We start from the raw sequence: 23,456 nt of genomic DNA, 5'->3' as shown, positions 1-23,456 counted from the left end.
AAGTCCCTAAGACATACTTCTTCTTACAAGCAAAAGAAGCAAAAGGGAGTTCTAGAAGCGAAAGTCTTCTTCTTCTCCACCAAGGGTACTTTTCTTAGTAAACCAAGCAAGAGGAGGCAAGTATCTCCCTCACCTGCAGTACAAGTAGTTTGCGAGTGTTTTGTCCATGTTTTAATGTTGCTTAAAATCTAGGATTTGGTTTTTTTGTAAGTTTCGGCCAAGACATGAAATAAGGCTTGAAGAGAGTTTAAAAAATTTAACCATGCTTGCTTATGATTTCTCATGATGTGTAAGCTATTATGTGATAAAGTTTCATGCTTAAAAGAACCTAGAATCATGCTTCATAAGTTTCGGCCAAGACTTGAAATTAGGATTAGAAACTCATCTATGCTTGCTAAAAGTCTCACTTGCTATGTCATGTATTGTGTGATATTAGTCTAAAGTTTTATGCTTAAAGTTGCTTAAGAGAAACCTATAATCATGCTTTATAAGTTTCGGTCAAGACTTAAAATTAGGGTTAGAAATTCATCTATGTTTGCTAAAAGTCTCACTTGCTATGCTATGTATTGTGTGATATTAGTTTAAAGTTTCATGCTTAAAGTTGCTTAAAAGAAACCTAGAATCATGCTTTATATGTTCAGTCAAGACTTGAATTTAGGGTTAGAAACTCATCTATGCTTACTAAAAGTCTCACATGTTATGCTATGTATTGTGTGATATTGGTTTAAAGTCTCCATGTTTAATGATGCTCAAAAACCTAGGATTTACCCCTTGGTATATTTCGGCCAAGACAAGAAGTTAGGGTAAGCCTATCTATGGTTGCTAAGTGTCTCACATGTTATACTAAGAATTACGAGATTTTAGTTTAATATTTTCCACGCTTAAAATAGCTTAAAACCTAAGACTATGCCTTGTGTATGTTTCGGCCAAACCAAGAAACTAGGGTTAGAAGTCCTTTTTTGTTTGCGAAAGGTCTCCCATGTTATGATAAGTACCATGTGATGCTAGTATGATGCTTTCCTTGTTTTAAAGTGGCTTAAGACCTAAGACCATGACCCTTGGAAGTTTCGGCCAAGACATGAATTAGGGTTTGTAGAAAGTTCAAAATCCCAACTATGCATGATAATGACTCTCTATGATATGCTATGTGAACTTTATGTCATCATGTTATGCTTATGCAAGGCTTATGTATGATGAAATGCCTAAGCGTTGCTTCCCTATAAGTTGGGATTAAGAGCACTCTTTATGATATGACAAGTAACATGATATGCTACTTTACTTTTGTATGGCTTGTACCGGACCCTAAGCAAGGTCCAGGGGATGAGCTCCTACGTCGCCACTAGATCGAAGCACGGGCCTAGTTCCCTAGTAGGTTCAGGATTAGCTACCTCAGATTTATTTAGGGATGCGCGCAAATCATGTATGTGGTACAATGTCGGGCCCTCATGTTGAGATTTATATTTAAGTACCTATATGATATATGTTTTCAAAAGAACATCTTGCATATACTTATTTTATGCTATATGATTATTATGCTTCAGGAATATGCTCTATTGTGATATGTTTATGAAGCCTAGATGAACATGCTACTACCTTATGCTTATGCTCTCGTATGCTAGCATATATGATTTATGATTTCAAAAGAACATCTTGCATATACTTATTTCATACTATATGATTATTATGCTTCAGGAAGATGCTCTCTTGTGATATGTCTATGATGCCTAGATGAACATGCTACTACCTTATGCTTATGCTCTCGTATGCTAGGTTTATGTTTTGCCCAAATGAGTATGACAGTACTTTATGCTAGTATGCAATGTTAAATCTATATGTTGGTTAGATGAACATGTCACTACTCTATATTAATTCATGATGTACGTTTTCTTTTGTGAGTAGGAAAGGATCTTACTAAGTCTATGTGCTTATAGTTTTACTTTTCCTTGTACTGCAGAAAAGGGTAAAGAATGGCTAAACTAAAGGGAGCAGCAGGAGGGGCAAAAGATGTGTGTGGCAGTGGCATGACGGAAGAGATCTGTTTTATATTTCGAACTTATGCATGTCCTAAGTTTTGCATGATTACTTGCTTTTCTACTTGATGTTTTTGATGGTTTACACTGAATGTGAAACTATACTCTCTCTTTTTATTATTTCCATGAAATCTTGAACTAATAGACACTTGGTTTAGTTAAAGAATTGCTAAGAACCTTCTTATCATGCTTGAATGTTTAGTAAAAGGCAACTAAATTATGCTTAAATTCTATGTTATGTTTCAGTGACTAAATATTAAATTAAGTTACACACATAAATGCTAAGCATGCTCACATGTTTAATATGTTTACATGATTATATTATTCTCTACGTATGTTTTAAATTTAAATTCTTCCGCTGCAACGACCGCACATATATGTATGTTCGCGTAGCGCCACCCTTGCTATCAATAGAGGAAGGTCGGACGTTACAACCGTCCCTCAGGTTATAGTTTGGGTTGGGGCAGATGATTGAATGCCACTCAAAAATCGAACCTCGCTCGACGGCAGACTGCTTGACCACTTGTCCACTGCCGACGGTCTCCAAACGGCTTCCGATCATCCACCCCGACCTAAACTATAATCTGAGAAGGACGGTAAACTCAAAAAGAGATCGTAACCAATTATGATCAGATCACAATCACGATCTGACCGTAACTATAAATGGGGCATCCCCTAATTTTTTTCACTTGAGGATCTACCCCTTTTTGTATGGGATTTGGTCTCGGAATTTCAAATTACCCCAAAACTTTTGATATCAAAGTGAAAAATTCCCGACATTGCGGCGGATCTGCGGTTGGCTCGTTTGCAGCCCTAGATCTGCGGCGTCCATTTGTAGTTACTTTTCGCACCCCGCTGAAGTTTGATGGCGCGCCGAACCTCATACCGTCCGTATCCTCTCCCTCAATCGCCGGCGCTAGAAATGAGCGGCGGCGTCCTTCGACATGTCTGCTTCGGAGTGCCCAATCTCCCCCTCAGCCGTTTTCGAGCTTTTCCGCTCCGCGGCGAGCTACCGCAGTCCCCGTCGACGCGCGCTAGAGCCTGCGTCCGCCCCCACCACCTGGCACCAGCCTTATCTTCGGCAGCCTTTTTTGCGTCTTCTTCTTGGGCCCGGAGTGGGTTCGTAAATTGGTACCTCGGCGTCCTCTCAACCCGCCCTATACTTACGAAAAGCCTCACCGCGGCGGCTATCACCGTTGCCGCTGACCTCTTCTCTCAGGTTCCTGTTATTTCTCATCGATTAAAAATCCTTTCTTTCCGCTGAATTTGTCGAGAGTTTGGTCGTATCTTTATCTATTGGAATCCACAACTGATTTCCTGTTTGAGAGGATGGTGAGTCTGATAGAACTTCACTTTTTATGGTTTAGTTTCGATTCAACTATTTGTAAACCAGGTTTTTAGAGTTCATGCACGACTTTGAAAATCATTAACCTTTTTGAAATATGGTAATGTTAGTTATCTTATGCTTAATCTTCTCGCTTTTGTTATTTGTAACATCCAAAAAGACCAGACAACAGGCTTGAAAGGTTGATGACTGATAATTGTTTTTGAAAGTCCTTTCATGCATGCTGCAGTTTCTAGTCGTAGTGTGTAAACAACTTGTGTGTCTCATATGGTTGTATGTATTTGTGTCTCATATGTTTGTTTTCCAATTGCCCAACGTTTTGACTTATATCATATGGTTGTATGTATCGCAAAATTTTCTTTTCCCCTAAGAAGCACACGAATATCTCATAAGACTAAAGTAACTACATTGTATATCCTGTTGATGCTATCTTCATCAATATCTCTTGTTGTGAAAAATTAGATGTTCATTTTATGTTTGTGTTTTTCATTTGTGGGATTAATATTCATTGTTCAATTCAGAATAAAATTGAGTTTAGAATTCATAATGAAATGGAAGTCATTACATATATTAAGCGGAGTAAATCTGAATGCATTCTTCCTTGGATCAATTTGTACTTGCACTGTTGATTTCTATTTCTTCTGTAATTGAATGATATTTTCTTTTCAGTAGTTATCACATAGATTTTCCAGCATCTGACCTTATCCACTGTCTTTCAAATTTGATTCCATGTATTATTTTGGAATCGATAATTCTAGATTGGATGTTAATGGCATCTAGTTTTTCTGGTTAACAGATAATTTCATCCTCCTCATTCAAGAATCTTGATTTTGTAAGAATCATAAGAATGGCTGGCTATGGGATGCTCATTTCGGGACCGTCTTTGCATTTTTGGTTCAATTTCGTTTCCAGAATTCTTCCCAAACATGATATTTTAACTACTTTCAAAAAGATGGCACTTGGACAAACTATATATGGGCCTATAATAACCGGAGTCTTCTTCTCACTAAATGCAGCACTACAAGGTAGTGTACATTCTTTCCAGGAACTACATTAGTAAATGAATCTACATTGTGATCAATATGGGAGATGTTGCATTATTCAAAATGATAGATAATTGGCGTCATTACATACACTTTTCTAATTGTCCCTTCTAACTAGGTAACTGATTATTGATTTCAAAATTCCAACCACAAGATATAAGCTTGAAATGATCTTGATTTGGTTTGAACGAGTCAAGCTGAAGCTTGATTCACTTATATTGATAAATAAATTGGATTTAACATTTTGGTTATTTACAAAACTAAATGAGTTTGACACACTTTTAGTTCGAGGCAGAACAAACACATGCTTAAAAGCTCACATAAGATTGTAACCGTTCAAGTTCGAATCTGTATGAAGTTCTACCTCAAGGCCTTAAACATGGTGTATGTGATCCTTTTAGTATTTATTAGCATCGATTTTATTGTATTGACTAACCGGCTTTGTTGGTGCTTCGCAACAACACGCTAAATGTAATCATATTTTACCTAATTTTGCTTACAGTTTGGATCATTTCCAAGAAACTCTATTTTATTTTATGTTAAAATCTATTGCAATTTACCTCAATGGTGCATCCGGTAAAACCACTTGCCATTTTTTCCCCAGTAAAATTCAGTCTTCTCCTTGCATTATCTGGAGATATACTTCTTTAAGTATAGTGATTATCAAGATTGAGGGCACAACTCTATTTGGCCAGGTAAACTGGAAAGACTGAGTAAAGATCGAAGTAATCTTTCAACATTTAGACCTTCTCTCCTAGTACTTTGGGTGACAGCCATCAAGCTAACTAAAGTTACAGTTAGCAATTTGGAAGTGGATAACTATACTCTTATGATCCCTTGGCCTTTCTGTTTTCTAATACTTGCTTTTTGCAAAAAGTTGTACATCTAAACAAACTACTGTTTACTAGATACATTTCAATTGTTCTTATGTAGGTTAGCAGCATTCATTTCTTCTATAACTAATACAATCTGTTATCGTCATCCTTAGGTGAAACTGTTGAAGAAATCTTTGCCAGGCTAAATAGAGACATGCTTCCCGCGCTAAAGAGTGGCATCATGTACTGGCCTATATGTGACTTTATCACCTTCAAATTCATCCCTATTCGTCTGCAGGTATTTCAAAAAGATTGTTATGGACATTATTGTTAGCTGTTTAGTGATTAACCATTTCCATTATTTCTTGTTAGCCACTCGTGAGCAATTTATTCACCTTTGTTTGGACCGTCTATATGACATACATGGCAAGCTTGGAGAAGGCAACCACTGAGACAATCTTGGCTATGTGACAATTCCCCATCACTGTCTTAGCATTCAGTTCCTTCTGAATTTCACGACATTGTTAAGTTACAACGAACTGCATAGTTTAGCTTCTTAAATTTTAAGTTTGTACGAGACTTGCCATTTTCTTTGGAGAAACTCAGGCAAAGGCCTGCAAAAGATTTATTTGTAAGTTCAAATGTTCTTAAAATGATGGTCAATAAGTTTTGAGTGTGATCCAACGATAATGAAGGTATTCTTAGATCTTAGTATAAGGTCTTTTTAGTACTTGCATTTTGAACAAAACATGCACAAGACTGAATCTTCAGAGAATGCTAACTTCTGCATGCTTTGCGTTTACAGAACTCCAACCTTTTTCTGCATTGTAGAATGAATTGTAAGGTTTTTGAATGAGGACGTTACAGATCGAATATGTTTCATGTTTTCATTACAATCCTAAAGAAGCTACCATGCTATGTTGCTTATTGCAGAGGAAGAGCCAAGAAGGCTGCTTCAGTTCATCCTGTTTCATTTTCTCAATCTTCAAACCTGTATTCTTCCTTTCTATGAATCTTATAGAATCATGTGTCAGAGGCCAGACACTCTTCGTCTGCCTCCTACCTGCTGAGTCGCCTGAGGTTGAAGAAAAACCTGATCCCGAGTCTGAAATGTATGAAGCACTTTTCTTCTTCCATTGAGTTCTACTGCCGGTGGCAAGTGTCAGCTCCAAGTCACCCTCTTCATCAGCATCAACTTTCAGTTCATCAGAGTGTTCAGGTGTGCACTTGTCTGAGTTAGTTTGATTTGTTTGTTTCGAGGGTTTGCGGTTTGGTTGTGCTTCTTTCATCAACAATTTCTGAATTTGGTACACGCGATGAAGTTCCTGGACCTGGATAAGGTGAGGAATCCAAAAATTACCAAACCTTACATCAACTTCATGGATGATCAGATCAGAAGAGGAAGCAAGTTCTACCTGGTGCCTGAAAGTTTCTTCCTGTTTCAACATCACCTTCTTCACTGATATGTATTCTTCGCCATGCTGATTGAGGAATCCTTCCATTTACGCAATGTGAGAATAGTTCTTCCCGTGATTCTTGGCTAATTCTCCCAAGAAATGATCTCAAACAAGGATCAACGCCTCTGTAAAAAACTGCTGATGCACAGTCAAGGTGAGTGTATCCTCAAGAACTACAACAAATTCTAAGAAATTAAGTTCATCTTCAGTTTTTTGAGAAGTAAATGATAGTTTCTGAAATTGACTTGACTTCAAAAAAAAAGAAAAACAGCAAGATCTTCCCCTTTTTGTGTAATATCGATTTCTCCCCATCATTAACTCTTCTATTTGTAGCAGATTTACATGAAGAACCCATCTGAAGAACTCAAAAACTTCCATGCAAAATTGGGACAAGGAACCCTCACCTGAGTTCTTTTTATGAGCCACCTTCCTCAGCAACCTTAGCAGAACATGGAGAAGTGAAATTATATCCTCAGTCTCTCTCACACAACTTGAAGCCGCAATTTGCTTGGAACGATCGATCTGGCAAGGCAGATGGAAGGTTTAAGACTCCCTACGGAGGCTCCCACTGGAATATTTAAATAGACTTGACTCTCCCAAAGCATGGCAAACGAATCTCAATACCTTGGCCAGGTACATGTCTAGTCTGCAGGGAAAACATGCCTCCGACAGTGCCAGGGAAAGATAACAGATCAATAATTTAAAGGGAAACTGCAGGACTCATATTTATGGTTAAGATTCATATTTATGGGTTTAAAGGTTTAAAGTAAACAGTGACAAAGTTGACTGAGTTCACGATGTATCTATCCATTGGATATTATCACATGGGGAGTTGCGCATTATTGGCTGGGCGATAAAACTGACAGAGCTTCGCACTTAAAATATTGCAGTCATACAGAGAATTTCTCAACGAGGTTTCGAGATTCATCCCAATGGTTTGAAAAGAGAACAAAACATGAGCATGGAGATGATGAGGCCCTCGATTAATTCTGTGTTCCCGAGGTACAAAGTCATCGGGCATAATTGTAAACATGAGCAGCAGGATTTTGCAGAGTTGAAACTGAAAGGGACCATGAGCCAGGGAAGACCCAAATACCAGCAAGAAGTTCTTGGAAACGACAAGGATTCATTTATCACAATTCCCTGTCTTTTTTCTTCTTATCTCAATTATCATCGATGCACATGGACGTCCGGGAGAGAGGAGAGAGGATAGACATGGGCGCACGCGCTGCCGGCGAAGGATGGCGCAGCCGTACGTGTGGGCGGCTCCACCACCACTAATACAAATGTTGGTGCAGTATACGCCGAGACAGATCGACGAGCCCCATCCCATTTATGAATATTGTTCGATCTAGGAATTATGAAGCCAAAGGTTGATGCTGATGGCTTCATCCGGTAAAAAAGCTTCACTTTTCCAGTTTCGATCGGCTTTGCTATAACGAGATAAGAGTCCATTAATAAAGCCTCTCGCACGTTTCCACTCCCTAGTCACACTTATTTATAAAATTACCTCTGATATTTTTAAATATAAAAAGTTTTAAATGCATATAATTTCTTTTAAATTTAGAGAATTATATTTATATTTAGATTTTTGTATTTTAAAAAAAAATGAAAGGTAATTTTAATAGAAAATATATTCAATTTTAATTTAAAGTACTGAATTTAAGAGAAATTATATTTCTTTTTAAATTTTTTTGTATTTAAAAAATTTGAGAAATAATTAGGTAATGATATTTACATGAGAGAATTGAAGCAAATAAAATTTTATATACAAGGTGCGGAAATATAATTTTTTTTTTTTTCGAATATGGGGATTACGTTGAAATTATGGTTAGAGATTTTTTATTCTAATTTACTATTTTTTCAAAGCACCTTTCAAATATGTTTTTTTAATAACAATAATAATATTATTATTTTTAATTTTATTTGTTTATTATTATTATTATTATTATTATTATTATTATTATTTTATTTTTTATTTTTTGGTTGTAGAATTTGGTGGTCTTGGTGTTCATTCCACCAAACGCCTTGCGAAAACCACTTTGTGCTACTCGAATCAAATAATATAAAAATTTAGAGGCCAAATAATTAAATGTAGTTGATTGGTTGTTCTTTACATGTGGATGTACCTATCTAGATAAACGCTTAAGTGCTCAAGATATATATTTAAAAAAAAAAAGGGTAAAAATAACTCAGACTTAAATTTGATTCATTATAAAATAGATACAAATAAAAAAGGCGTTCTAAATTAAAAGAAATATCAAAGAAATAACTTTTTCTAAAAAAAAGTTAAATGGACGTCATTTTATCTTGAAAATACTTTTAGATTTAATGTTATTGTAAAAACCATCGAATAGTTTTTCCCAACGTATAAATGCTATCCGCAACGCTATTATAGAAACTAATTGTTAATCTGTATACGACTGAATAATTTGACTGTTTATATTAAATGGGATGTTCATTTAATTTCAATTGGAAATAAGACATCCATAATTATGGTTATAAATTAGTCAAGCCGGGGTTTAACATATATAAATTTATTTGATAAGATAATCGAGCTAAATCAAGTCGAGCCGAGTTTAAAATGAATCAAGTTTTTGAAATGATTGTTCAAGCTTGACTTGGTTTATTTTTTACGAAGTTGAGCTTGTTTGAAACTTGACTTGAGCTTGGTTCGTTTAGATGTTATCGAACTCTAATTCAAAATTGACTTAAGCTTGGTTCGAGTTTGATTTATTTAGATGTTACCGAGCTTTCAATTAAGCTTGTTTGATTATTTGAAGTATTTAGTTGTTTGATTAATTATTAAATTTGATAATTCAAATTTATTTATTTATTTATTTTATTTTATTATTTTTTATAAGAATTTTATTAATAAATATGGTTCGTGAACATTGTTCACGAATATTATTTACGAACATTATTCATGAACATTGTTCAAGAATATTAACGAACTGAACACATATATTTTTAAACTTATTTAATTTAATAAATTATTTAAATTTATTTATTTAATTGATCATGAACAAACATATATAAACTCTTATTAAATCCAACACCAAATTTATCCAAGAAATACATAATGTATTTACCGGCCTACTCATGGTTTTGTAAACGATGGACGTTAACAAAATATGAGGTGACAGCATCACTTCTTATCTTCTCGTGTGTGCGTGTGGATGGTGCGTGCCACGTCATAGGATTCATTAAGGGACGAAACAGAGGATAAATTTTTGATAGATTCTGCCTCCACCAAACATGCCGCATTTGGATCCGAATAGATCTTCTTGCAATCCGCATCAAATATCGTGGTTGAGTTGAGGTGGTGCTTCTTCCACGGATCCGCGAGTCGCTATCTCACTTACATTATTTGTCGTCCCTTTCCCGCGTACGGAACCATATTCATTTTAGGGATGATAATAAATAGATATTTGGGTATGAGTATTTTGGGTATGAATATGAAGGCGGATATAGTAAAATCCTATTCATACCCTACTCGATACCCGATATATTTATTTATTTATTTATAAGTCTTATTTTTATTGGGAAAGAAAAAATTTCAGACCGTTTTTCATCTTAGAAAAAAAATTTAGTTTGTCTCTTTATCCTATTATCAACACTCATCTCATCTTCTTTTCCACGGAAAATGTTCATCCGATCGAAAGAGCGTGAGACGAGGAAGAGTTGACAAGTACATTGAAATATTTTTTTTAAATGAGAATGATAGGAAATAATAGGATGATGGGTAGGATATGAGTACTCGAAACTCCAACGGATATGGGGATGAGTATGAAAGTTAAATACCCGATGGGTATAGGGATGAGTATGGGTATAGATATAATCAATGAAGATGGATATGAAGGATATGAAATCCTATCTAAATCTTACCCATTGTCATCCCTAATCCAATCTCCACAACATTTGATGGATCCTTTTGGATGGAACCGTTGGCACCCTGCGAATTGTGTCGACCTTCCTTCGGGTTCGCGTCTTGATTCAGTCGACTAAAGGAATACAACTTGATTATACTTAGACCTTCAGGTTGCCGTCTTTCGCATAGATGCAGTGGTAATTCAGTTAGCTGATTCCATTGAGAGAATTGACAAGTTGAATACTAGAGGAAATCTACTGAAGTAGAAGATTCAGCTAAATGACCACACAGTGCTCTACAACATACTAAGAAAAAGAGCCATGAACTTGTTTTGTGCACATTCATCAAAGAAGGGAATAGAAAGATGTCTTTGTTGAACATGATTTATGAGACAAGTATATGAAGTAACATTTTCTGCAGTTAATACATCGACAACACTTGTTTTTTTTAAAAAAGAAAAAAAAAATACTCAACAACACTCTTTCTGTATGCCTCTTGTGCCTCCAGAATTCATGACAGCAATGGGAAGAATTTTAATGACAAGTTGGCATTGGACAAACTATAAAAAACCCTGATAGAAATCGCCGATCAAGAAGGAAAGACGGTAGCTACTGGAGCTCATCTTCTGGTGTGTTTTCATCTAGACTGCTCTGTGCCAATCTGTAGTACAATATTCCCATTGTTGCCATGCAGGCCCTGCTCACAAGAAACATCTTCCAATAAGCTTGTATGAATATATTTCCACTTTGCAGTTTCTGTCATCTTAATTACGCATGAGGCTATTTATAAACCATATTAAAAGAAATATTAACCTTTATGTTGTGTCTAATTGAGAAGGTAGCACAATTAGCAGTGAAAGTAGTCGATTCCCTTGTCTACTTAGAAGAAAATGCAAAAGTGTAGACAAGAGTCATTTGAAGCAAATTTCCCCACTTTTGATCTAGTGCAAAAGTGGATGGAAGAAAGGAGAAGAGCAAAAAAAAAAAAAACAAAAGAAGCATTGAACAAACTGTTTTAGCCCTGCAGATCTTGAGAATGACAAAATCAAAGGGTTAATTTTGCAAATAGACAAAATAAAGGAAACCGCTATCCTCTCCTTTCCTTAAATTTCTCCCCTCCTCACTCACCACTCTTCCTTTATTTCTTCTCTTCTCATCACTCAAGTAGATACAATATTACTTAAGATGTAATAAATTTTCAGATTGGAACGAAATCTATTGAAGGACAAGCACTTAGAACAGCCTCTATGTATCTAAAATTCCAAAGGCAGTCAACAGATATTATAAGTCCTTTTAATCTTCTTATCTAGCAAATGCAAAACTTGTTAAATCATTAAAGCAGATTTCCTGAAGAGAAATTGTTTCCTTTAATTTTCACATAAATACAAGTCCTGCACGTTGCATGCATATTTTTATCAAGAGAAGATTTCTATTATTGAGATGACGGCATTGTAATTGGAATAATCAATAAACCATATAAGCAAGGGCAGGTGGTGGAGGAATTACATGATTGCCATGATGAGTAATATTTTCCTAGGGTCCATCCTTGAAGATTTTTGATGGCGCACTTTTCCGTCATGTACACCACTGCGTGATGTTGGAGCAGTTACTGGTAGAGTAGGCAGTGCATTTGACCAGAAAGGCAGCAACATCCTCAGAAACTTGTTGCGAAAGGGACCTGCAGCTAGTAAAAGTCAGTGAGATGTGAATTAATTTAAATTGCCATTGGCTTGTAGAAGGTCGCTACTTAAACAATCCACGCCAATCTCAAACATCCAGACAATAGATTGAGATTAAGGGTTACCATATTGACTGAACACCATCAGCGAACCAACTCCATAGATCACTACATACAATATTTTCAACCAAAAGAAGCAACTTCTCATTATTTTTTGTTGGGAAACTAATTGATAGATATTCAAAATCGGAATAGTTGTAACATAAGTAGACGGTGGAGAAGCATAAGTTGTATTAGAGGTTGGGAAGTTCCACACAGACTTGTGGAAACCAGAGTCCTGGCGATAAAGAGATTTGGAGCAAGGAGTGAAAAAAAGGTTTCAAGCACACTGTAAGAGATGAAAACTATATTGCAGATAGGTTAGCGAAGGAAGCTTTGAGGAGAAAGGCTAGTGGTGCATTACTAGATGTGTTTGCTAATTATCTAAGCCTACATCCAGATTGCCAGATGGAGGATTGGAAGTGAGGGTGTAAAAAGTTACATTTTTTCAGTAAAGGACGGGTATATCTGTCAGCCTTTTGACAAAAAAAAAAGGTTGAACAATTGCAAACTCCATGGTAGACTATATTGTTAGGAAATCACTAAGGTCCATTTTTACCATATTTCCAGATGTAAATAATCTAGTGAGTGAATATTCAACAAGCCAAAAGTGTTGACTTAGAGACAATCTGGCCTGTGGTCTGAAGATAGGAGCTTTGGATTGATTTGGAGCACTGGGAGTGAATGAAAATAGGATTACAATTGAAGCTACTTGCCCAAACAGACCTTGGATTGGCTTAACCCTGTCAGACAATCCCCTTCTGGTGACTCAGGACATGCAACTCCTGAGTCACCATGTTTCACCTTGTAGATAGCTAAGAGATACCTGTATACCCTTGTATGTAACCATACATCAAATACAAGGCAGACTATTGGCCCATCTTTCCTTGAAAAACGGACAATGCACCAAGAAAATACACTTACAAACCCATGAGTTTTGTTTATTCATGAAACCAAATATACAATAGGAATTGACTGTATGCTTAACAGTCAAATTCACAGATATAATAGAATCACAAACCTTCAGAGAACTCAATGTAGACACAAAGGTAGGGGCTTCATCATCTTACCTCGTCTTGTGTACTTTTTGTTTGTTCCATCTTCATCATCTGCATGGTACGATGTTTCAGAATACTTCTTCTCATTGTAAGTTGGCTTCCTTGTAGTGGCCCCTGGCTGCACAAGCGACACAATTTAGCATACTGTTAAGATCACTGAGGCACTTTGGAAGAAATCAGATGATAGAAACATGAAATATATCATTGAATGTTGTATACAGAAGTTTATTGCTTTCAAGTAAGACCTAGGTTCATCAAACTCACAGTTTTTATAGGAAGGGGTTCCTGATCTTTCATCAATTGGTTTTCTAAAGCATTAGGACCATCAACTTCAATAATCTCAGATTCTGTAACCTTGGAAGAACCAGCTCCAACACTCGTGTTATATAATTCATCAAAGTACTTGTCATCTGTGACTGGTAAAGATATTGTCGGTCTTGAATCTTTATCAGAATTAACTGAAGCTGTTCTACCTTTGTCTTTCTCTTCAGCCACAGATATGCGAACCAATGGATCAGAAGTAAAAGCAGGAGGAACTCGGTGCTCTGATGCAGTAGAAGAAACTACATGATTTCCAAATACATTTTTCTCCAGGTCACTCTGCAAAAGTTAGACAGAATATAGTAAATGTTTAACAATTCAAAGAACTTCAGTATTCTGTCTGGAGGATATTTACAGGAAATAAAAACATCCAAGGAGAATGAATAAAAAGCAATCGGTGCAATTGAATCTCAAACATCTTTAACTGAGTCATAGTTTGTAGAGGGATGGATATATGGTACTTATGATGAGAAACAAGTAACTTCCAGTTGCTATCTTCTAGAGATACATCACACAAGCTGACTGAGTTCCCCTGAACCAAAGTCTAAGCTAAACTAAGTCTTACATTGTCCTTGCTAATTCTCTAATTTCATGTGTAATTTTTTTAAAATCTAGTAGGTAGCTTACAAAATCAACAACAAGACAACACCTCAAATAGCACATAACAACAGCTTCATAGTTCAATCTGAAATAGACCTACTGCATTTAAAAGACATAACAAGAAATTGATGGATGATAAAACACCAATATAAACAGGTATCATATCTTAAAGTATGAAACTTTTATGTGATAAGATTAATAATACAAACTACCAGAATATAACAGTATGGATTTATAAGCAAACAGGTTTTACCTGAATTATTGCTTCCTTAAGCTTTGAATGCAAGCGAGATCCTGTATCTTTGATACTTACAGGGGGCCATATCTACAACAAAGTGTTATTAATTGAGACATGAAAAAACTCATCACCATTTCCAGGACAAATTTCTCAACAAAACATGCAATCCCATATAATTCTTACTTCAGTGACTGAGTCCAAGGAATCATTTATATGACTTGAGTTTAATCAAAATAAATAGCAACACCATTTAGAATTACCAGTAATAAGCATATATAAAGGTAAGTGTAACTGTGTAAGTAATAAATTATTTCAGTCTTTTGCGAGTAATACAAAAGAAAAGACAAGGAAAATCTTATATAAATTAACTCATGACACATGAAAATATTCAATGTGGTCTGCCATGTATCTGATGTGTGGAAACTTTACATATGCGTTTCATCAGAAAATATTTTATTGAACCAGTATCTTCGAACTACTTTATGACCTTTCTACTCTAGTAAGTTATAAGGATTCGGTCATTCTGCTTTCTTCCCATAATTTCCCTTGCTAATTTGATCAAAATTTGAGAACCATAATAAATAGTGTACAATGGCCTGTAGTTGTATTGAGAAAATCCATTGAAATTGAAAGAAAGAAAAAAAAACTCCGTATGTACACCAAAATGAAGCCCAAAATAGTACTTAAGTTCTTTAAGGACAATTGCATGGATAAATAGATTTAACCATCAGGCATCATATAATTTTGGTCTTTTGACATAAAAGTAATGTATCAAATCTTAACCCCTAATTGCTAACTGATTATGCAACCAAAAAACATTTGATGAAAGGTTTGCTAGTATAACTTACAGGGGTAGAACATGTAGGACAAACATATCCTGCAGGTGCAGTTTGAGGTGGGAAGCTCTTAATATGTGAGACCAAGCAACTTGTGTGCATAAGATCTGAATTTTAAAAAATACAAAAAGTAATAAGCAATTTCAGTTTGCAAGAATAAATAGACATATAAGCAACTTACGCAAGCAACCCAATCTTGTAGTTTGATCCTTTCCTTCTTCTAATGTAGCATTGCAGAAAGAGCATGTTGGTGGCCAATCATATTCCCCATCAATGACCCAATCAGAGTACTTTTTCACCTGAAAATTAAAAAAATCAAGTGAAGTGGTCAGAATACTTCTTCACCTAAATATTCAGGAAAAGTCAGGTGATCACACTTGAATTACATTAATTACAATCTCACTAACCTGGATATATGTTTGTTAATTAGTAAGAAGGAAAAGAGCATGCCAAAAGTTACCAGAAGATTCTTTCTACATGGACAATTGCAATGTAAACTACAACCCTGACTCAAAAGATGGAGAATTGAGGAAAAAAACAATTGAAGATAATCATGAGTATTGTTCATAATTAACACAAAGTACATCATTACAAGTGACACGGTGAATTTTCAAACAATTAAGAACATACAAGAAATTCATGTAAATGAAAAATGAAAAGGTGGAGGAAAACTGATCCTTAATTATAACTGAACAAAGCGGGTAATATAATCATAAATGGTTTCAATTTAATTGTCTTCTATAGCTCTAGTAAAATTGTTTCTGAGAAATTTCCAACATCCCTCATCAAACATAAAAAAGAAAATCATCATAGTCAACGGAAAAAAAAAAGTCAAACCACAAGAGTAATATGCAAACCAATATATAATATAATTATTGAACAAAATCAACATTGTTAGTGATCATCATCATAATGTGTGTCCTACTTAAAGTCCAACAGCGCAAACAACAGGGGTTAATATCAAGGTGTTAAAGTATTTGAATACATCCTTATCTTCTTCTAAAACTTGCTGCCCTTGTTAAGAAACTGCACATGTAATTAAAGTCAAAGGGCCTAGATCCAACCATGGGTTTTCCATCACATGTAAGTGAATCATGATTGAAGAAAGAAACCTACTCCTTGGAAACAGTAAGTGTCAAATCAATGTACTGGAACTTATGGCTTACAATCATAATATCAAGTTATACATATCTTGACACAGATACAAAGCAGCAACCTTAACTCAGAATATCGGAAGAAGGAAACTCACTATTCTGGAACCATATCATCATCTATGTGAAATGAGAAGGTTTTGTTGAACGATGAGTAGAAAAACAGGGATATCTTTGTGACTGACTTGCAACATTAAATAAGAACCTTTATATGTGCACTTACCTCTAGGTTTTTGTGTCAAGTCTATCTATGTAAAAAATAAAAGACTCTGAGTCAAACTGGCCATGTGAAAGAACTGGTTTTCTGAGTTTATTAGTTAAAACTTAGTTGAACAGCACATCAGAGTGCCTCAAATTATAAACAATGGCAAGAGTTGTAATTGCACTAGACTCCAAATCAACTAGAAGCTCAGATCAGCAAGTTGCACGAGAACTCTTTTACCACAAATGTTCAGCTACATGGGAAAATTCAACTCAGATCACAAAAATTTAGATGAGTACCACACAGATTTGATGTTCTGAGAAACATATGCATTCTCCACAGACTGGAGCTTTATGGACAAAGCAATAAAGCCTAGTTGCCTGCAAACCAAAGATCCATTAGTTCAAGAAAACTCCACCACACACACAAAAAAAAAAAAACAAATACACAACAGTAGTTCTCCTTCGAGAATAAATGGAGCTCTCTGTTAACGGAAGTCTGAAATGACATCAATAGGAACGTATTCATTGATCAGATTTTCAATAATCTCCTCTCATAATGAATATTTAGCCACAAAATATAAGCTAGAAACCGATGCCCTACCAATATTACCTTTCCTCGTCATTGGAAAGCAAACAAATCGAGGCAAAAGGGGAAATTTAATCAAACTCTGAACACAACCAATTGACCAAATATTGAAACAGAAATCTGCCAAATTGTTTTGCTTTCAATTTTGCAAAGTGTCAAAGCCCAAAGGCGATAGCTTCGAAGTTCCGGACACGATTTTGAACGGCCAAATGGCCGGAAAAACGTCTTTTGAACACAAATTAACATAACTACGCCGTAATAACAACTCCATAGCAGTGAAATCGGATCCAAAAATACCTTGCGACATTTGCAGACAACCATCTCATAGATCGAAGATCCAGGAAGTACCGGCGAGAAAACGGAGTGAAAAATGAACGAATGAAGCCTCGAGATCAAAGAGATCTAGGAAAAGCTACACGAAGCCGAACAATGGCGAGATCTGGAATTGAATTATAACGCCGAATCCAGGAGAACAGATTTCATACGTGCTCGGAATTCGGAAATGAAATGAATTAAGTTGCAAAGAGGAATTGTGACTAAACCGGTTCCGACATTACGGGGAAGCGGACGGGCCGTTATAAATGTCCATGTAATGTATATTTGTTTATTATAGAAAATTATATATATTTATATCAATTATTCAAGTTAATGATAATTATATCTTAAATAATATAAATAAGAAAACTTAAAATTTATATTTAATTTTAAAAGAGATACGTGTTCAATTCTTTGACAATCAAATTTCAAGATTATACATATTTCTAAATCTAATAATTTATTATCTAAAGTTGAACGTTTTAGTGATTTTTTTATTAAAAAGAGCACTAAAACGAAGGACAACAATTAAAAGCCCATCCCTTATTTTTAGAATCATTTTGATTTATTTTTTTTTATCAAAAGATGTCCCATTGCTCTATAGAATGACTCAATTATCTTTTACTATATCATTTTCATTATTATCTCATCTCATAGTTGCTACACAATTGTAGCAACTATAAAAGGAAACTGTCATATTATTGTAGCAGTTATAATTTTGTAGTTACTATAACATGGAAAAAAAATTAAGACTATAATTATTTGGACCCTCCGAAAAACTTTAAACACTATTTTTTGAATCTGAAAATGGGTCATTATGGGTGCTATTATAGATCTCTGAATAAATTTCAATTTGTTATATTATGCGTCTCATGATTAAATCTGAGTCAAAAGTTATGGTCTATCAAAGTTTAGGATTTAACATTCACATTATAGCTACAACTACATGACAACTTAATTGTAGCATCTTCGAAATCATAGTTGCTGCAACTACATGACAACTCAGTTGTAGTAGTTATGAATTTATAGCTATTTTATAGCTGCTACAACGTGAATATTAAACTTAAACTTTGAGAGATCATAAATTTTAACTCGGGTGAAACCACGAAACATATAATATATCAAATCGAAGCTCGTTTATAAATCTATAATTAGTTATTAGTTGAAATCCATAATAGCCTGATTTTAGCTCTAAAAATATCATTTAAATCCATTTTAAAGGCTCCGAACAATTTTAATCTTAATTTTTTTCATATTGTAGCAAATATGAAACCATAGCTACTATACAATTGTAGTAGCTATAGATTGTAGCCACTACATAGTTGTAGCAACTATATATTATAGTTGCTACCAATGCTAGACGTGATTTTGGGGCTTGAGGCGAACACCAAAAATGGTGCTTTCCAAGCTTGATATTCATATAATTTTCAATCAACGTAAATATAACAGTATTTGTAACATGAATTCTAGAAATAAAATATAGACAAAATATATCATCCAAAATAATATGTCATAAGCAGATACTAATAAAGTCAAGATGATCCAAACAAAATATAAAATTCATGTTCTGAACTAGTATATAGTCACTTGAATATTGCTCACATCGCAATTTTAGAAGCGGAAATATTGATTAAGTTTGCATAATCAACTTTCTCAACCACTTTTTTTCGATGGTTAACATAGCCAAGTCATTTAGTCTTTCTTGCGACATAGTTGATCGGAGATAAGTTTTGATCAATTTCAACTTGAAAAAACTCCTTTCGGCAAATGCAACTATAACTGGTATAATCAATAAAATTCGATAAATGATATAAGCATTTGGATAACAAACATCCATTTTTTTTCAAATAATTCAACACATCAATCGTTCTTTTTTATTCTCTTGGTAATGAGTGTATTAACAACTTTAGTTCTAGATATAAATAAGATCCAACAACATCAGAGTGCCCATATAAGTTAAAGAACCTCAAAGATTGACATATGAGTGTAAGAGATCATCATCATCAATAGACTTCAATCTTTCCAAACTAAATAAAACACAAATGTTTCTTTATATTTTTGAAATCGTTTAAAATAAATTTGAAGTGAAGAAAGTGTTGGTGCAGTTAGCACTAATAATCCAACTCAGATTTTAATATATAACAAAAAGTTAAAGTTAAATTATGTGTGATCTAATATTTTACCGAGTGTGCATGATAAAGGATTTGACGAGTCTAGAGGACCTGATACTAGCTTGAAGTCTAGTTAGGTCGGAAGGATTTGATAACTGGAAGGAAGCTCAGATAGGTGAAGAGATTGTTGGAGCAATCCCAATGGTCCGTGGGACCATGTGTTTTGGTTTTTGGGCAAAGGGTTTAAGTTAGGTTCATCCTTGTATTTGATATGTGTACTTGAGTTGTGCAGGACTGCAGGATACACATGTGACTCAGGTTGATGGCTTCGGGTCCGGTGAAGGATGGAACATCCGAGGGACCTTGGACAAGGCAGCGAGGACAAGGGCCGAGGGAAGCGACTTCGAGGCATACGCGAAGGATGGCATTGGGGACGAGCCGCGGGCTTGTATGCATCCGAGGGACGAGAGCCAAAGGAAGTAGGCTTGAAGGCAAGAGGTCAAAGCTACAAAGGAAGCGTCAAATGAGTTGTAAGGGTGAGGGTACGAGTGCATGAGAGATTGTACTCGGAGTAAAATCCTAGTTTTAGGGTTTTACTGTAGCATTACTGTAGCAGTCGACTGCATGTTTTAGCAGTCGACTGCTAGTTTTAGCAGTCGACTAGTATCGAGCCGTTGGGATGTAACGGTCGAATTTCCACAGAGGGCAGTCGACTGCATGTTTTGGCAGTCGACTGGTAGGCGGGGTTTTCAACCCGCGACCTATATAACCAAGGCTTGGAAGCTTGGTTATCCCTGACGAAATAGAGGTGGTTAATCTTTATTAGTAGTCTACTTGTTCCCTACCTTGTAAAGAGTCCTTGGTGAGAGTTGTGGTGAGGTTTCTCCACCCACAAGGAGCTACGTGAGCTAGCCGGAGTCTTCCGGGGAGTAATCCACCGACGGATAGGGATCGTCCACCTTACGGACAGCCGTGGAGTAGGAGCTTTATCTCCGAACCACGTAAATCGGCGTGTGTTGGTTTGCTTGCTCTTTCTTGTTCATTGTATTTGTATTTAGCTTTCGTATTTGTGTTTGTATTATTTGTATTTCGCCGTGCAACTAACAAATACGTAGGAAGCAAGGATTTGGGGGTGCCGTCTATCCAACCCCCCTTCAAGCCGGCCACCGATCCACCTACAAGTGGTATCAGAGCAAGGACGCTCTCCATTGGACTAACCGCCAAGGAAGCACAAGATGACCGGCTTGATAGAACCGCCAAAGCTTGAAGGTAGAGGCTTATGGGGCATCACGTATTGGATGATGAAGATGGAGGTGTTCTTCAATGCGGATTGGGACACCATGATGGTGGTAAAGGAACCGTTTGAAGTCCCGAAGGACAAGAAGGGAAAGAAGCTCCGACCACGACATTGGACGGAGGAGCAAACCACACGATCAAAGGCAAACAACAAGGTAATATCTATATTAATTGATATTTTGCCTAATGACGTAATGAGCCTTGTAGGTAAATACGAGAATGCTCACGATTTGTGGAGCAAGATAAAGAAGGCTCAATGGGAAGAACCTATGCCTACACAAGAAGAAGAAAAATCTGAAGAAACGGATGAAGAAGCTCAAGTAGAGAAGGATCAATTGGATGTGGAGACCAATTCAACATTAAAAGAAGAAGAGGAAGTGAATTTGGTCACATTTAAGGAAAAGGATGAAGAAAGGCCATCCACAAGTGTGGATGAGGAAGATATAGCATCTACATCCTCAAAGGTTGAAGAAGAATCCAAGACAAGTGAAGAAGAAGAAGAAGAAGTCTTGGAAATCAACCTAGCAAGCACCTCCACCGAAGTGAAGTCAAAGGACAATATCACTTGCTTCGGGTGCAATGAGAAGGGACACTACAAGAGTAGATGTCCTATGGGTAAGAAGAAGGTAGCTCCTAAACTCAATTCAATTCATTTTGAATCTAATTTGAGTTGTAGGAAGAAGAAGGAGAAAAAGCACATAGTGTGCTTCACGTGTGGTGAGCGGGGTCATTACCACACCAAATGCCCAAATAAGAAAGAGATCAAAAAGTTGGCGCATTTGAAGAAGGAAGAGAAGAAGAAGAAAAGCTCAAGTCAAGGGGGAGCTTCAAGGGTAAGGGAGGTATACCCTAACTTGAAGGTTAATTCAAATTTAAATTCTTATACTCTCATGCATGCTAGAAATAAGTGTTATTATTTACCCATGCAAAATTTTGGATTTAGATATCATGATAGGAATAGGGTAAATGTCGATTATAACCCTAGGAGATCTATACATGATAAACCTAGACACGTTAAATTCTCATTACCTAAGGAGAAGAAGGTAATGGAGAACCTAGGCATTAATCCCAAGAAGGGGAGACATATGCCTAGAAAGGGTAGGTCTAGGAATGTCCATGGTGGACATGTTGACTCTAGGTTTAGGAACCTATAAAGAGAAAATCAAGTTTTGAAGGAAAAGCTTGATCGTTTGGAGAAAACCCTAGAAAGATTCAATGTTGGATCTAAGGGTTTAGGTATGGTGTTGGGTAGTCAAAGACCCAACAATGATAGATCGGGTTTGGGATACCGATCTAGTGTCTCCAAGGCTAAGGGAAAGTCTTATGCTAGGGTTGCATATGACTATAGCAAGGAGAAGTCAATAAATGGCAAGGGAAAGCCATTTAATGGTAAGAAGAAATTAACCAAGGACAAGGTGTCCAAGGTTAAGAAAGTTACGTTAGTAGGCCAAGTGTCACCGGGGGTGGACCGTTGTGGCCTAGCTATTGTGAATGAGTCACCTAGGGAGGTGGCTAAGGCTAAGAGCTCTAGAGGGAGCTCAAAGAGTCAAGTTGGGACCCATGGAAAATGGATCTCAAGTGGATTCTACTTGGGAGTCTAGATTGGGTCATGGAATGTGCCAAGTGGTTTGGAGACGAACTTGAGTCTCAAACCTAGGGTTTTGGCACAATTGGATTGTGTTTCATGCAAGAAATATGACATTGGGGTCATATAGCATGATAATTAGTTTTGGATGTATAGATGCCATATAAATCAATGCTAGGGATGCATTGTGGGTTGACATGGGCAAATACATCAAGAGGAAACCAAAACTAGGACTTTAGGTCAAGGTTCTATTGAACCATTTAAGCTAGTTTTGGATTTTGTGTCAATCTTGGGATTGGTGATAGATACATTTTTGAATATATTTTTCCCAAGTAGACATGGGTAAAATAGACCTCCCCACAAAATTTGGAGATTTTTGGAGGTCTGTGGAATTATTGGTGTATTTCTAAAATTGGGTCAGAAATGCTAAAAAAGGCTGAAAAACTGTGCCAGTCGACTGCTAGTTTTAGCAGTCGACTGGCAGGAATGAAAATTTAGCACAGAATGTTTCTGTGTGTTGTTTCGATAAGGGCAGTCGACTGGTACTTCTTGCAGTCGACTGATACCAGTCTGAAATTATTTTTAGCATTGGATTTTGACCAAGACAACTCATATAGGTGTATGAAATCCATGAGGGATTAATATATGAGTTTATAGTAAATTTGGATGACAAATTTTCAACAATTGGGATATTGTTGGAGAACTTTTTGGATGTTAGGCAAAGGGGGAGAAGTAAGGTTAAGTTGGGAAAACCTTAATGCCTTTGCGTAGGGAGAGCCTTTTAGGTTCTTAAAAAGCGCTGTGGTAAAATCCTAGCT

At 36.1% G+C, this 23,456-nt stretch overlaps 3 protein-coding genes across 5 annotated transcripts; 1 reads left to right on the top strand and 2 right to left on the bottom strand.

The window, feature by feature from the left end:
* Positions 1 to 2,896: 2,896 nt before the first annotated feature.
* Positions 2,897 to 5,960, top strand: LOC121970400 (protein SYM1-like). Its single transcript, XM_042521107.1, has 4 exons — positions 2,897 to 3,249; positions 4,172 to 4,400; positions 5,407 to 5,531; positions 5,606 to 5,960. Exons 1-4 carry the CDS (start codon positions 2,953 to 2,955, stop codon positions 5,702 to 5,704), a joined length of 750 nt encoding a protein of 249 aa, XP_042377041.1. The 5' UTR covers positions 2,897 to 2,952; the 3' UTR covers positions 5,705 to 5,960.
* A 37-nt stretch (positions 5,961 to 5,997) lies between these two features.
* LOC121970401 lies at positions 5,998 to 7,440 on the bottom strand. Of its 3 annotated transcripts, none has more exons than XM_042521110.1 (4): positions 7,315 to 7,440; positions 7,095 to 7,212; positions 6,649 to 6,828; positions 5,998 to 6,564 (listed from the first exon to the last, which is right to left on the bottom strand). In XM_042521110.1, the coding sequence occupies exons 1-4, from the start codon at positions 7,327 to 7,329 to the stop codon at positions 6,470 to 6,472; spliced, it is 408 nt and encodes a 135-aa protein (XP_042377044.1). In that variant the 5' UTR covers positions 7,330 to 7,440; the 3' UTR covers positions 5,998 to 6,469. The 3 variants fall into 3 exon arrangements, with proteins under 3 accessions (XP_042377044.1, XP_042377042.1, XP_042377043.1); XM_042521108.1 differs by having other exon boundaries at positions 6,649 to 6,825; XM_042521109.1 differs by having other exon boundaries at positions 7,095 to 7,376.
* Positions 7,441 to 10,908: 3,468 nt separating this feature from the next.
* Positions 10,909 to 17,891, bottom strand: LOC121970399 (zinc finger protein-like 1). Its single transcript, XM_042521106.1, has 9 exons — positions 17,629 to 17,891; positions 17,043 to 17,123; positions 15,572 to 15,689; positions 15,403 to 15,497; positions 14,570 to 14,641; positions 13,660 to 13,995; positions 13,408 to 13,513; positions 12,067 to 12,238; positions 10,909 to 11,257 (listed from the first exon to the last, which is right to left on the bottom strand). The coding sequence occupies exons 1-9, from the start codon at positions 17,650 to 17,652 to the stop codon at positions 11,170 to 11,172; spliced, it is 1,092 nt and encodes a 363-aa protein (XP_042377040.1). The 5' UTR covers positions 17,653 to 17,891; the 3' UTR covers positions 10,909 to 11,169.
* Between the last annotated feature and the right edge of the window lie 5,565 nt (positions 17,892 to 23,456).

This window comes from Zingiber officinale, chromosome 4A (genome assembly GCF_018446385.1).
Source record: "Zingiber officinale cultivar Zhangliang chromosome 4A, Zo_v1.1, whole genome shotgun sequence".
Lineage (NCBI taxonomy): Eukaryota > Viridiplantae > Streptophyta > Magnoliopsida > Zingiberales > Zingiberaceae > Zingiber > Zingiber officinale.
This window is presented reverse-complemented; position numbering and strand designations above follow the sequence as displayed.

Bases quoted from the DNA above. Each gene is read 5' to 3' on its own strand.
- LOC121970400 (XM_042521107.1), top strand. From the start codon at position 2,953: ATGAGCGGCGGCGTCCTTCGACATGTCTGCTTCGGAGTGCCCAATCTC. The intron at 3,250-4,171 runs GTTCCTGTTATT...TCTGGTTAACAG, and splicing joins CCGCTGACCTCTTCTCTCAG to ATAATTTCATCCTCCTCATT. The intron at 4,401-5,406 runs GTAGTGTACATT...CGTCATCCTTAG, and splicing joins ACTAAATGCAGCACTACAAG to GTGAAACTGTTGAAGAAATC.
- LOC121970401 (XM_042521108.1), bottom strand. From the start codon at position 6,735: ATGGAAGGATTCCTCAATCAGCATGGCGAAGAATACATATCAGTGAAG. The intron at 6,565-6,648 runs GTAGAACTTGCT...CACCTTATCCAG, and splicing joins AAGAAACTTTCAGGCACCAG to GTCCAGGAACTTCATCGCGT.
- LOC121970399 (XM_042521106.1), bottom strand. From the start codon at position 17,652: ATGGTTGTCTGCAAATGTCGCAAG. The intron at 17,124-17,628 runs GTATTTTTGGAT...TTTGGTTTGCAG, and splicing joins TTGTCTGCAAATGTCGCAAG to GCAACTAGGCTTTATTGCTT. The intron at 15,690-17,042 runs GTACTCATCTAA...TTTAATTTTCAG, and splicing joins CAGAACATCAAATCTGTGTG to GTGAAAAAGTACTCTGATTG.